The 15,337-nt window shown below is 38.1% G+C and overlaps 1 protein-coding gene across 5 annotated transcripts in view; it reads right to left on the bottom strand.

The window, feature by feature from the left end:
- The window catches only part of PCNT (pericentrin), a 128,469-nt gene that overhangs the window by 56,255 nt on the left and 56,877 nt on the right, over window positions 1-15,337 (bottom strand). For all 5 annotated transcript variants that reach the window (XM_089519021.1, XM_089519024.1, XM_089519023.1 and 2 more), the window contains 8 exons: window positions 14,102-14,331; window positions 13,846-13,959; window positions 13,101-13,328; window positions 10,881-11,048; window positions 9,030-9,182; window positions 8,189-8,356; window positions 4,024-5,070; window positions 2,992-3,510 (listed from right to left, as the gene is read on the bottom strand). In XM_089519021.1, coding sequence (XP_089375147.1) covers window positions 2,992-3,510; window positions 4,024-5,070; window positions 8,189-8,356; window positions 9,030-9,182; window positions 10,881-11,048; window positions 13,101-13,328; window positions 13,846-13,959; window positions 14,102-14,331 — 2,627 coding nt within the window. The remainder of the gene's footprint in view (window positions 1-2,991; window positions 3,511-4,023; window positions 5,071-8,188; window positions 8,357-9,029; window positions 9,183-10,880; window positions 11,049-13,100; window positions 13,329-13,845; window positions 13,960-14,101; window positions 14,332-15,337) is intronic.

The following is a 15,337-nucleotide window of genomic DNA, read 5'->3' as shown; positions in this document are numbered from 1 at the left end:
TGGAATTAGTGTTTTCAGCTGTTGTATCTTTTCTGGCAAGTTATTCCACAGTCAGAGGGCAGCAGCCAAAAAGATCCTCTAGGAAATCATTTCCAGTCTAGTCCTTGCCAGTTGGAGCAAGCACTTCCCAGAGGACCTGAGAGTACAGGGCAGATTGTATGGGAGAAGGTGATCCTATAGGTAACCTGGACCCAAACCATGTAGGTCTTTAACAACACTTTGTACTTTGTACATTGTCTGGAACCTAATTGGCAGTCAATGAAGTGCTTTTTAAAAAACATTTGTATTGTTATTATTGTAAATAAACAATTATGTACAAAACATGACACAACAATAAAGCAAAATAACAATTAATCTCACAACTTTGAATTACGTTGCGGGTCGCCTTCTTGGGTTCTGCTCAATGTAAGCAGTCATTTTAAAGTCCAGTGCTGTCTTTGTGTAAATCTAGTCTAGAATGTCTGACCAAAGGTTCAGATGTCTTATCTTGTTTCTATCTTTATTTACAAAGTCAATGAGTAGGAACCATTTATCCATGAAAAGTCCTGGTTTTGGCCATCCTGTGTATTTTGCCATTCTGTCAGATAGTTTTTCAAGTAACCATAGGTCCCATACCCTTTTCCACCACATATCCAGACACACCTCTTCCGTTTTCCAACATCTGGCAATTTCTACATGGGTTGCTGTAGTGAAGAAATCTATGAGATTTTTATGTTTTATGTTGAGTTCGTACCTACATATATTGATAACAAAAGCATTTCTGGACATGATTTTACTTCTTGGTTGGTAATCAACAAAATTTGTTCAAGTACCAATTGCCAAAATGTGTTGATTTTGAGGCAGTCTAGCCACATGTGTAGAAATGTCCCATTATCATTACAACCACACCAACATTTGGAGGAAACATTATTAATCGTTCTGGCTAGCTTCACTGGAGTCAAATGCCACTTGTGTATAATTTTCAAGATGTTTTCTGTAATCAACACTGATCTGGATTTAAAAGGGGTGGAAGACCAAACTGTAGTCCATTTTGAAGGGGGAACTGAAAGATTCAAATCTGTTTGCCAGGTTAGTTCTAGTCCACGGATGTTTTGGCAAGAGTGATCAATCAAACATATGTATATTAAAGATGTTAGACCTTTAGTGCTTTGTGAAGTGCTTTTAAGATTGGTGTAATGTGATCATGGCTGGATATACTCGTAATCAGTCTGGCTGCCATATTCTGAACCAGTTGGAGCTTCCAGACCTGGTACAAAAGTAGAAAGCATTGCAGAGGTCCAACCTTCAGGTTACCATCACATGTGCTAACATCTTTAGGCCGTCTAATTTTAGGAAGGGGAGCAGTTGGCGTATCAACCAAAGCTGATAATCGGTATTCCTGATCATCACACCTATCTGAGCTGACATTTGGAGAAACAAATCCAGGAGCTATACCTTTCTTGGCTGAGGAAACATCCTCTTGGCTGAGAAAGACTGTAGTCTGTCTCTCTCCCCAGCCAAGAAAGCCCAAGACAGCAGAGAAACATGAATCAAAGGAGGAGGTAGCAAGCTGGATACAGTTGAGGCAGACGGTGATGGCTGGCTGGCCTGAAGCTGTGGAAAGTGGGGGATGGTGCTGGCAGTGAGGGGGTAGTTCCTAGTCCTCCTTGTAACCCTGTTGTGCCCTACATGTGATGGATAGGCTATGTATACAAAATCCAGGGTGCCCTGCGTGAGCAGTGCCACAATGAGGCCTTGTGCACCCTCAACCTCCTGTACAACATGAGTGTCCAGCACCAGTGAAGATGAAGCAGAATGTGCAGAGTACTCACCAACCTGCACTGAGAAGTAAGAAAAAAAGGAAGGAAGGAGCTAGGCAACGATGGTTCCCTCCCTTCCTCAACCAAGGAAAAGGTGAGGGAAAAAGGAGCAGTGGAAACCATGAGTCATGGGTAAATGAAACTGCGGGTACCAGTCCTGCAGATACTGGGGTGGGGTGGGGTGTCAGCCCTTTTGAAATAAACTGCTGAATAGTATGCTGAATATTTTAACCAGTATTTGGCCAGCCCTTTTGAAACAAACTGCTGTTCTACCTATCTGCTTACTAATGCAGTTTGTTTCAAAAGGGCTGGCAAATGATAGGTTGCCTCTCTGTAACTGTAGTTCTTCAAGTAGTCATCTGTGTTCTCACACAAATTTGCACTAACTTGCCTATTACAGTTCCTAGCTTTTCAGCAGAGTGTAAAACTGAGGGATGGTAGCTTGCCCGGCTAGGACATGTATGTGGGAGTGGTCATGGTTCCCACCAAGCTACCCAGCTATAAAACATTGTGTTGGGGCCTCTGTACAAGCATGAAAGCCCATTGTGCAATGTGAAAGCCCACTGTGTGATGCACAGAGGCTTCAAAGAAATCTTACCTGTTTAATAGTCAGCTTGTCACAAAAGGGCTGGCAAACTGATACGATCCAGTATACACAGTCTGTTTTACTAATAAATTTGGCCCAAGTATGGAAGAAGTCTAAGGAAACTTGAGGCTCTGCTTCTTAATTTCAAAGTAATAATGAGCCAGTGGGTGAAAAAGGCCCGTATTAGATTAACATTTGATCTCATGGGATATTTTTATAGTTTATATTTGCCAACACAACCACCCCAATCCCTACAGAACTGTTAATTTCCCAGCAGATTGATCCTACTGCTTAAGTATAACCGTATAACATTTCTCAGATTAGATCTTTCCAAGCTTAACTCCATCCAATACCTTGTTTATCTTAAAGCAATCTTGTTTACTTCTAAGAAATCTGGTCACTTACATACAGCTGATTATTAGGACATTGCAATGTATCTCAGAATTACCTCTACTTGACTGACTGAGTTCATGATGAAGTGATAGGAGCTGGCTACTATGACACAGTAGCTATTATTCTTCACTCATTTAGTTTCCATGGAAACTATGGAGGACACACGACTCAGCAATAAACCAATATGCACTTGCAAAATAATCAATCACTTACTGAAATATTTTCTTGAGCATCATCACATTCAGTCACTAAGAAGGTAGACCCTGGGAATGTTATAGCCTGGAGGAAGAGACTGGTTCCAATTTCTTTACTATCATTAGAATAGGAAACAGGCAATTCCAGCAATCCATGAGTGTCTCCCTGGATGAGTGAATTCTCTGAGCTCAGGCCTTCAGAGCCTATAATGGTACTGTCAACATCTGAGAAGGGTGCTAAAGGAACACCTGGCTGAAGCTCCAAGCTATTCTCTTTTCTCAAAATTTCAGGTGAATCCCATGAAGTTTTATCCATTACCATTCTTTGAAAGCTATCTGGTATCTTTTGAATGAATTGTGTACTTTGGGAAAGATGACTGAGTTGACACGTTTGTTGAAAAGCTGGCTGTAGATCTTTCTCTTCTTTATCATTTATTATTTTGCCTTCTTGAGTACAAAGCATGCTTCGTAGGTATTTATCTTGCTGATTAGGACTTTTGTTGGGAGCATTCAGATTACTCACAGCAATGTCTCTGTCCTGAAAAATAAGATAAAATATCCATTAACCGGCCCTAAAATTAAATTTCTGAATATTCTGGTGACGCAAATTATAGAGAGAATGCTTTGGGTAGACATTGATTCCCAAGAAAAGCCCTTCTTTTTTTAGATATTTAGGGAGAGGTGTTCCACTAAGGGAAAAAACTGTTTAGAGTTGCATGCTTCCTAACACACATTCTATTACATCCTTCATTGGTACCTGGCAGCTGAATGCCGCTGAAGTGATATAAACTGTACTGTGAACTCAAATGTCCCTTAATTTCTGCAGTCAGCCAAAATACTGGGAACCCTTTTGCATTAAATCTGGCAATCGAGACCTTTCCGAAAGCAGAATGCTTTTCAGCTTTAAATGGCATCCGTGTATAGCTAACAGCTTATAGCTAACAGAAGGCATTTGTTGGCAGTGATTACTAGCAACTCTAGGTTTCTATTTACCAATCCCAAATCAGTATGCTGAATATTTTAACCAGTATTTGGGTATTAAAATACATACCAATTTGTCTCTGTAAAAGTATCCAGGAGATGATGACAGCTTGTTATTTGGTTCTCCCTCTTCTTCTACTTCTTTGTAAGAGACAACATCACCAAGGTCTGGAACCAGCTTATTAAGATTCATTTCCTCCTCCTCATTTTCTTGATCCTTTTCCTTATCAGATTTCAACTGTGATTGAAAAAGATCTCTTTCAGATCTCAGTGCTTCAAGTTCTTCCATCTTGTTTTCAATCTCACACTTGAGTTCTGCAAGGGTAACTTGAAATTCACTAACCTCTCTCTGGTACATTGTCTCTTTGTCATACAGCGTTTGGGTTAAGGCTTGTTGTTCACTATCAAGCTGCACAACTTTGTCCTTTATTTGTTGTAATTCAATTGCCTGCTCTGATTTCTCTTCTGACATTCTTTGAAGCTGTAGTTTTCTCTGTAAAAGGTTTTTTTCCTTCTCTCTCAGCCTATCTTCAAGCTCCTGAATACAAATGGTAAACCTAGTCCTTTCCATGTCTCTTTGCAGTGAAGACTCCTGTAGGCACTTGTGCTCTTCCTCCAATTCTTTATATTGTAGATGTAAAGCTGTTAACTTAGTGGAATGCTGTCTAGAAGACTCTTGAGCATTTTTAAGATTTTGTTCTAGAATTTTAATTTCTGCTTTAAACTGAAATTCCTTTTCTTCAAGTAACTTCTGTAAAGCTTCTCTGTCAGCTAAAACCATTTCTAGTTGATCCTGGATCTTGTTTTGGTTAGAACCGAGTGATATACAGTTGTCATCCTTGTCTCCGTTCAATTGATGACTTAGTGAGCCAACTGTCATTTTATTTTGAATATCCTTTTGCTCTACTATAGCAAAGCTATTGAGATTGTTTTGGCTATTACCAGCCTCTTGACATGGAGGTGCAAGACATGCTACCTCCTTTTGAAGTTTCTCAATTACTTTCTGAAGCTGTTCTATTTCTTCTGTTTTATTCTTTAGCAATTGTTCTTTGTCATTATGAAGATGTTCTATAATTGACTTCAAATCCTGAATTTCATGCTCTTGGTTTTTCAGGATCTGAAACACCAACATATATAAGATTTAGTTGATACAAAATATATTTTTTCTTTTGTATCTGTATATTACAGTAAATGCTGTATTAATATTTTATGACTGCAAACTGTTTTGGGTGGCTCTTCTGAGACAAAGGACAGAAAATAAATGATGTTACAAACACATTTATATCTTGAGTATTACTTCATTGTTTTTCAGTTTGGGTAGTACATATTTAATATTTAAACTGCATTCATTTTGCTCCTGGAAATATCAAATCTCAGAATCTTTTCTTTTGTTTCTTCCAAGCACACATATCTGACTTCACCAGACACAAACAACAATCAGTGTTCCATAGTGATTTGAGTCTGGACTAGGACTCTGGGAGACCAGGATTCAAGTCATACTTGGCCATGAAAACCCAGGGGTGACCTTGGGCCAGTTAGAGTTTCTCAGCCTCCTCCTCTTCATTAACAAAGCAAGAGGCTGTTATGTAAATTTTACCTCCTGCTTCAGGAATTAAAATGAGGAAGACTTCCTGAACCCAACTCCCAAAGCTGGAGGCTGTTGTCTCCAGTTCGAACAACAGGTTTCTGCTTTGGGCATAAAGAGGAAGAAGAATCCCTGGATTTCTTCTACACCCCACTTATGAAGTTGGATACTCTTGTGTGAATGGGAAGACAGCAGCCTCCAGCTTTAGGAATCAGGAGGTTGAAGACAGTGTTTAGCAGTTGTTTATGTCACAACTAGCTCGGTTGCTGTTCCCAAAGTGATCATGTGCAAAGGGAGACACTTCTCTCTGCTGAGCAAGGACTCTTGATCTTTCTTTATTGGGCCAGAAAGGGGCACAGTCAGTGTGTGTGTAGGGGGTCTGTAGAGGTCACATGTTCTGGGTGGCATGGAAAGGGAGATTTTACCTACTGGCACTGCTCCAAGACAAAGGACGCTGTCCAAGAATTGGCCTCAGATACTCCTCCCTTTTCTTTCCCAGAATGCCTTCCCCACCTTGGAGTCACTATAAGTTGAAAATGACTTGAAGGCACACAACAACAATTATATTATTACTGGAGAAAACTAAATTTCTGACTTCTACCAAAAGTGTTGATTGCACACAATCCAAGCCTAAAGAGGAAATGGAATCCTATGGCCCAACAATTTGTCTACGATATGAAAGGAAGAACAAGAGATCTATCCCACATGATTCGGGAATTAAAATAGAAATTTAAACTAAGGGTTGGGATACTCTACAATCAGAAGGGGAAGATAAGACATGACCAAGATAATTTTTTAAAAAGATGAAAACAACACACAAAAGAACTATACAAAAATGTGAAAGGATAAAAGACACATGGGAAGAAGAACATATAAAGATGAACCCCAAATTCTGGAAAGTGGAGTGAAAGCTGCATTCAAAGCAATTGGGAGAAATAAATCACCAGGAACATATGACATATCAATAAAACTGCTACAACCCTCAGATTCAAGTACAGTTGTAACTAAAATCTTCCAAGAAAAATGGAAAACAAGGCACTGGTGCAGACAGAAAAAGATCAATTTACATTCCTATACACACACACACACACACACAGAGAGAGAGAGAGAGAGAGAGAGAGAGAGAGAGAGATATGTAGGAACTTTAACAACCTAAGATATGCAGACAACACAATACTATCAGCAGAGACCAACAAGGACCTGGAGCAATTACTAAAGGCCAAGGAAGAAAGTGCTAAGGTAGGCTTGATAAACATTAATCAGAACAGAGACTGCAGTCGAGAAATTAGAAGACTAGGATTGGGGAAGGGATCTATAAAAAGAAAGGGACAAGATCCTAAAGAGTAAAATTATATCTCGTGAGGCTTGTCCAAGCCTCCACCACTATGTATGAATGTGAGAGCTGGACAGTGAAGAAAGCCAACAGAAAGAAAATAAACTTTTTTGAGATGGGGTGCTCTAGAAGAGTGATGAGGATACCAAGGACAGCCAAGAAAACAAACAAAGGGCTTCTTGAACAGATTAATCCCTAACTTGTACTGGCTGTATACCTTAATAATAAATGATTGATCGATCAATCCCTAACTAGCCCTGGAAGCCAGTATGATTAAACTGAACCTGTCTTATTTTGGCCACATCACGAGAAGGCCTGAATCATTAGAAAAGACAACAATGCTAGGAAAGGTAGAAGAAAGAGAGGGAAACCACATGCCAGATGGATGGACTGAATTAGAGAGGCCATGGGCTTGAGCCTGCTGGATCGGAGCAGAGAAGTGGAGGACAGGGAGTGTTGGAGGTATCTCATCTACGGAGTTGCCATGAGTTGAGGTTGACTCGAGAGTAGTTAACAACAACGATTTTATAAGCTTTGTGTGAGAATGTTTGCCCTTTGTACACATTTTGGGCATTAGGTAAAAACATGTACCATATTCAGTTTTCTAATAATTAGAACTGTTTAGGTATTACTACTACCCTTCCTGTTAAATGTATAGAAGAAACGTACAAATGTCTACCTTTTCTAGCAATCATGACATCTCATACTACATATGAAGGATGACAGATCCTTGATATGCAGCATGAATGAGAGCCAGTGAGGCCCAACCAAGCTCACATATATTTATAAGTACACATATACAAAGGGTACATGCAGACAATGCTCCAAACCATAAACTAGAATTTCAAAGAATAAGCAGTAGTGACCTTGGGTTCACATGTACACTAATAACAATAATAACGTTTATTTAAAACAACCTTTCCACCATTGTTCTCCTTTCTCCATGAGCAAGGCTAGATTAGAAGTTCCCCCTCGTGACTGAGTGCAAAAACAATATAACCAAACCAGAATGTAAAACTATTGTCTGATTCTTGTTTAGGAACCTGATTGGTGTGGGTGAGGGAGGAGAGATGAGGACGGTATGAAGAAACCATACTTTGCAGATTCAGAAACAACATGGAGTCTTGCAGTATTGAGTAACTATCAGAAGCAGAAGCTTATAAATTATTTCCTTTATGTGGAAAGGAAACGGGAAGAAAAGGAAACACAGTGGCTTCATAACACACCATTGTTTGTTAAGTGTGAAAAGAGCCTATATCTACTTAATACCAATCTTTAAAAATCTATTAACAACAAATATAAACTCACAGTTATTACCTCATTTTCCTTGGTGTTTTCTATTTTACACTGCAGTCTCAGAATCTGCTCATTCAAATGATCAGTTTCTTGATTCTTTTCTTCAAGCAGAGACTTCAAGAATTGTAGAACAATCAATTCACTATCTTCTGAATTTTGACTTGGCATGATAATTTTTGCAACCTTTTCCTAATAGAAAATAGGTCTATCATTAGACAGCTTGATTTACTACAACCACCACTACCTTTCTATTGCCATTAAACAGAAAGTTTAGAGAAAAGAATACTAGTATGATGATAGATTACAAATGTCCCAAGTTTTGTGGACTACATTATATTCTACAAAGAGAAGGTGTCTCAGCTATGGACAATATGATGTGTCATGTCTAAAGCCAGCATAATCTCTCATATATTTGATCTGGAAGAGAGTAAACAGATTATTTCTAAAATTTCAATACTTCTGTGATTCCTGTTATTTAACCAAAGTACTCCTTTTCAATTAAATCTAATACAGTGTCCATAGTTCATTTATGTTGCTAAAGAGGATTGCTTGCTTCCTCCTCACCCTTCTCCACATTAGATGAACTTCTCATATCTTCTCAGACCTGTTCTATCTTGACTTGAGACTTGGAATAAAAGACTTAAATACATCACTGCTACAGCCTTTCACCTGTAATCCTGCTGTGTTTTCCCTGTACTTCTTTTTCTTTCTTTCCACAAAAAAAATTGTAGAAAGAAAAAATGGAATAGCTATATAATGTTTCACTGGCAGTTCTAGGAGTTATCTATTTGGAAGCATCCCAGATCTAACAGCAAAATCTCTCAACCAATTATTTTTCCTTAAAATTAACTTTTAAACTTACTTTTAGGTGTGCATTTTCTTCTTTGAGCTGGATTATTTGGATGTAATTAACATTTCTTTCCACTTCCAACCTTGAACTCAACTGTAAGACTTCTTCATTTTTGTTCACTAAACTTATTTTATATTGTTCAAGTTGTTCTAACAAATTTTCAATCTGAAACAAACAAACAAAAAGCAAAAGAAAACAAGAATTCTTTTACAGTCTTAACTTTCAAGAAGTTAAATCTTACCACCAACACAATGGAAAAACACCATACAGGGAAGAGTCGAAAATTTATGTGGCACTTCTAGGCAGGAAAAAAAGTTTGGTCAGCAAGGTGCTGCCCTTCCTTTGCAGGTCTTGCTGATGTATACAGAACAGATGTTAAGATATCCTCTGAGCATCAGGGGAAGTTCAGGTGAAAGCATTTATCCATCTAGGCCAGTACTATTTTTTGACTGGTTAAAATACTCTATAGCCCTTCCCCATCACCTACTTACTACCAGAAATCCTTTAAAAATGGAGGCGCCAGGCTTGAAACTGGGACTTTCGGAATACAAAATAGGTGCTTTACCTGAGCTATTATTCCTCCTGCAATAGAGCAATAGAGGGCAGATCAGCTATGGCCCTGCCAAACAGCTGCCAAGAAAGCCTCCCCAGCCCAAACAGCTTCCTCCTTCTGCTCGAGTGCAGGAATGGAGATGGACAGCTTGACAGTCCAATTTATGAGAAGAATATGGAAATGAACATACAAGATTAGCCCTTGAAATTTTAAGGTTAGGAGACAGTCTAGTTCATAGAATCATAGAGTTGAAAGAGTCCACAAGGGCCATCCAGCCCAATCCCCTGCCATGCAGGAATTCACAATCAAAGCATCCCCGACAGTTATTCATACCAGCCTTGAATTCCAGGATATAAGGATATATATCCAGGAAAGGCAGGATATAAATCCTTCAAATAAAATTCTGCTTGCCAAAATGTGCAAGTGTGCATAAGTGTGACATTTTAGGCCATCCGAAGCCCAAGCTAAGATCAAAAGCTATGAGCCAGACATTCCTGAGGAATGTTGGGGCAGCCCTCCCTTACATACGCCACAGACTACATAATGCCTAGTGGCTAAGGAAAGGCAGGAAATCCAGATCAGAGAGTTTGTGTCAGCATAGTATTAGACATACCATCAATCAGCCTGAGAGAACACTATTATTCCATATAATGTTCAATCTGTTTTAGTATTTTAAAATTTTAACACACATGCCCTGGATACCTTGGCAGAAACATGCAAAATGTATGTAATAAATATTGCAGAGTTCATTTAAATGTGTTATAAAACATCAAGGTATGTTAATCTACACAGATTTTATAAGAAGAACAAGGAATAATAATAATAATAATAATAATAATAATAATAATAAATACCTGTAATAGTAATAATATTTTCCCGCCTCTCCCGAAAGGATCAAGGCGAAATTACAACCCATAAAATACATACAAGAACACATCAATAAAATACAATAAAATAATTACATTAAAACTAGCTCATCGTCATACAGCAATACAATTCAATTATACAGTAAAAGTAACTAGACATTTGTAAGCAGTATCTTTAAAAATCACAGTACAGTCTTCCCTTCCCTTATGGGGGGGATCTGTTCCCTGCATAAGAGGGAAATCGTGTATGCTTCTGCCCCATTGAAAATAATGGGGCATGTGCACAACATGTGCACCATTCATTATATCATACTGAGGCTTCAGCGTATGCACGGGCTCATTGTATTTTCAATTACTATGGGAGCAATAATACCCTCAAACAGGAAATAATTAAGAGTTTGCTCCCCCGCCAATAATTATTTTATAATTTTCATTTGCACTTACTTCTCTCTTTTTTGATAAAAGTTCTTCTTGTACTTTTAATTCTTCATTTAGAACATTATTTGAGTTCCATTCTATAAACATTTTATGTTTTGCTTCATCCAGTTTGGAATGCAGAGCAGAAATTTGAATCAAATTATTGTGATTTTGCTGCTGTAAAGCTTCTTTATCCTGCAAAACATTAATATAAGAATCATATATACAAGTAACAGTCCCTTCAGAATATATTGATTAATAACATACATCCAGACCTACTAAGGAAGAAAACTGAGTTCTCCTCTACCACAAAAACAGGTTGCCCTTGCTGTTCTGCTATTTCTGCTTATAGTACTGAGGATGAAATGGATTTTACAATTATGATTTAAACCAAATTAGACCCACACCAAATATTCAAAAAAGGTTTAAGTGATGGTTATTGGAGTCTCTCATTTACAGAGAAATCAACATTATTCTGCTTCTAAAATCAAACATGTTATGATTTTATAGCATATAATTAGATACATTTTACAATCTATCCTAATTATGAAGTTGGAATAAGTAACTGGATTGATCTGACATTTAAACATGATCCTGACTCAGAGTTCATTTCATAGATTTTTTAGCTGATGCAAAGGCATTTGATAGAACAGAACAGAGTTTTATAATAAGTGTGTAACAACCCAGGTTTGCTCCACAAGTATTAATGTAAACAACCATTTGTGAAGATAGAAATAGATTTCCTTTAGTGGGAAAACACAATTTATTCTGATTTGGTAAAGGACAATTAAGTATTGTTTAGAAGAAAATTCTTCCAAATTTCTTTTTTAAATCAATTTTTAAATATGAATTCTGCAAAGTTACAAAAAATGTAAACACTGTTCAACCAATTTATTTATAAGAGGAAGGCTTTTAGGACTGGCTGATACAGTGCAATAGCTGTTTATCTTGCCTGTCCTTCAAAAGCCAAAAATACCCCACCTCCTATATTCATCTTCACAGGTAAACAGGGCAATGTCTTATCTGGAGTCAGATTTTAGGTCCATCCAAGCCAGGCCTGTTTAACATATGGACCCGGGGTGGGGGGGAGAAAGGAAAGATGAGGCCCGCCATAGTATTTTGGGTGGCCCACAAGGATGTGGAATGACTTCAAGACTCCTCCACTGCTCCTCCTGAGGAGAGGGCCATGTGGAGGTGGAAGAGGCGAGCAGAGAAGGATGGAATTAATTTTAATAATATTAATTATTATTAATAATTGTTTAATTAAAACCTATTTACGGCCTGAAGAAGTTTAACCTATTTTAATTTTGGCCCCTACCTAGTGTCAAGTTGTGCAGGTCTAATCTAAGCCAACTGAGGGCCGAAACAGACTGCACAAAAGTGGCAGCTTGGAGATGCCCCATTTAGGATAGACTGCGGCCACGGCAAACAGACACGCGGCCCCAATCCAGTCAGCTTCCACCCCAAATAGGGACAGAAAAAAGCCATCCATTTGCCTCTGGAGCTGGCTTTTTACTGACTCAGAGGCATGTGGCATCTAAACGCCATACCCCCAAGCTGTATAGAAGCTGGCTGGCATGTAATTGCTGGCGGGGCTTTTGTACGGCTTGGGGCATAGCGCATCTTGGGGCATGGCGCATCTAAAGTGTACAAGCTGGCTTTACCAGGCCGTTTTTTTTGGCCCAAAATTGCTTTTCAGGGTTTCAGGTCAAAGCCTTTCCTAGTCTAGAGTAGCTAGGGACTGAACCTACAAAGCACACAATCTACCAGAAGGCAGAATAGCAATTTCCCCTTAGTAGAAAGTCAACTAGGAATCCAGGAGGGCACAGGTAAATCATGGGCTATCTCTCTTGCCAAAAAAAAAAAAAAAAAAAAAAAAAAAAAAATCAAGACAGGTCTTTCCCCACCTAGTTGGTCTGCTCCATTCAAAGAGGAAATCTCTTTTGAACAAGATTAAACTGATCAAGCAATCCAAACCAGACAAGATCAACCATTCAGCACTGATGGAAACAAATGAACAAACAACTCGTTTGATCCCAAAGAAGAAGTGAAAGGTGCCATCCAGTCCACAGTACAATCAAAATTTCCCAATAGACAAAGAGAACATCTCAGTGTCGAAGACTTCTGGATGGCACCTAGAATGAATTCGAAGTCATTAGAAAATCCCCAGAAGATATGTCAGTAGTTAGTAATACATCGCATCCAAAGATTTATTTCCAATAAAAGTGTAAAATTATAATGAGTTACTTCTTTCAGTTCAGCTTCCATTTTTTTCATTTTTTGCAGTTCTTGCGTGAGTTGGTTAGCTTTATTAGCCTCTTCCTTATTTTTATGCTCTAGTTCCCTAGTCTGTGCTTCTAGCTTTTGTATTTGTTCATTTTGAACAGCAATATCTTCCTGCATATGTTCTTTCTCCAAAAAAAGCCGATTTAAATCTTCTGTTTTCTCTTTTATTTCATTGTAGAGGGAATCTACCTATTATGAGTGGAAAGAGATAAAGGTTTTATTAATAGATAAAATGCCACTAACATATTTATTGAGATACCTAAAATGCTTATTAGCAAATACAATTCAAATGCAAAGATTTCCTTAATAACACTTAGAAACATGAAATTTGATGAAAATGTACATCCAGAAGAGGCTCATCAAGAGGAATGCATTACCATGCTCAGGAAACAGGTCTAAGCATCACTTTTCAAGATTGCTTATGTGAAGAAAGATGAATGAAAGAGTATTTAAAGTGTCAAGGAAAGATTTTTCCAATGTCTGAAAGGAATTTTGTTCCAATAAGGAGAAACAACTGTCTAACAAGATCATTAGTTGAATGGTTCTTGACTATTTATATCAGCATTAATTAGCTGACAGCTTGCCAGGCTCATAAGACTGCTTGGAAAAAACAAGAATATTTTAAAACAATATCAGAAGGTATTTTCAAAGTACCACAAGTTCTGGTGATTACTCATTGCGTAATATATGGAATACTTCTGCTTACCAAACTGGTTTGTCCAGAAACCTGGTATTTTGCTGTTAGTTTTAACTCCATTTCTAGTTTCTGAATTTCTTCCTGGAATTCATCACGTTCATGTTCCCGTTCAATAGCTTGTTTCTGTCAAGTAAGAAGTAAAAAAGATTTTAAAATCTATTTTAGTTTACAAGAAGAATTTTTTTGAGGTCACTGAAATTTTTAATTGACTAGAGCTACCAATGTTACATCCCTAATTCTACAAGCAAAGTATTTTCCGCCTTACATCCATGAAATCACGTTGATTTTTAAGTTGTCTTTCAAGGAACTGCACTTGTTGTCTGAGATCAGTAACCTCCAATGACATCTCAGTCAGGTTCTGATTTTTTTTAAGCTGTTCTTCAAGTTCCATTTCCAATATTTTCATCTGAGCATTCAAGGTGGAACAGTCCTTTTCTGCTTGACACTGCACATCTAATTTTACTTTTGCCAGGTGTTCAATTTCCTTTATTAAATCTAACAAATAAAAAAATAGCATTACCAAAAACATGAATGTCATGCATTTTAAAGGGAAAATTAATGCTTTAGAGTGTCATAAATATTGTTTTCCCTCACCACTATAAACCAGAAATATCAGGCATCAATATCAATATCAATATCAATAGGGGAATTTCAGCACAAAATAAGTAAAGAGATAGTACAGGAATTCCTTGTTAATCTAAATGAATTTAAGTCTCCAGGACCAGATGAACTACATCCAAGGGTATTAAAAGAACTGGCAAATGTAATATCGGAGCCATTGGCAATAAACTTTGAAAACTCCTGGAGAACAGGAGAAGTCCCAGCAGACTGGAGGAGGGCAAACGTTGTCCCCATCTTCAAAAAGGGGAAGAAAGAGGATCCAAACAATTATCGGCCAGTTAGTCTGACATCGATACCAGGAAAGATTCTGGAGCAGATCATTAAAAAGAGAGTCTGTGAACATCTAGAAAGCAATTCCATAATCACAAAAAGTCAACATGGGTTTCAGAGAAACAAATCATGCCAGACAAATCTGATCTCTTTCTTTGATAAAATTACTAGCTTGGTAGATGAAGGGAATGCTGTGGATATAGTATATCTTGATTTCAGTAAGGCATTTGACAGGGTTCCCCACGGCATTCTTGCAAACAAGCTTGTAAAATGTGGGCTAGACAAGGCAACTGTTACGTGGATTTGTAATTGGTTGACCGGACGAACCCAAAGGGTGCTCAACAATGGCACCTTTTCATCCTGGAGAGAAGTGACCAGTGGGGTCCCACAGGGCTCTGTCCTGGATCCAGTACTGTTCAACATCTTTATCAATGACTTGGAGGAAAAAATTGGGGGAATAATTATCAAATTTGCAGATGACACCAAATTAGGAGGAACAGCTAATACTCCAGAGGACAGGATCAAAATTCAAAATGACCTGAATAGACTAGAAAGCTGGGCCACAGCTAACAAAATGAACTTCAACAGGGAGAAATGTAAGGTACTGGAC

This window comes from Sceloporus occidentalis, unplaced genomic scaffold (genome assembly GCF_023333645.1).
Source record: "Sceloporus occidentalis isolate IW3139 unplaced genomic scaffold, rSceOcc1.0.p SCAF_4, whole genome shotgun sequence".
Lineage (NCBI taxonomy): Eukaryota > Metazoa > Chordata > Lepidosauria > Squamata > Phrynosomatidae > Sceloporus > Sceloporus occidentalis.
Note: the sequence above shows the minus strand (reverse complement) of the source record. Positions and strands in the feature narration are given on the sequence as shown.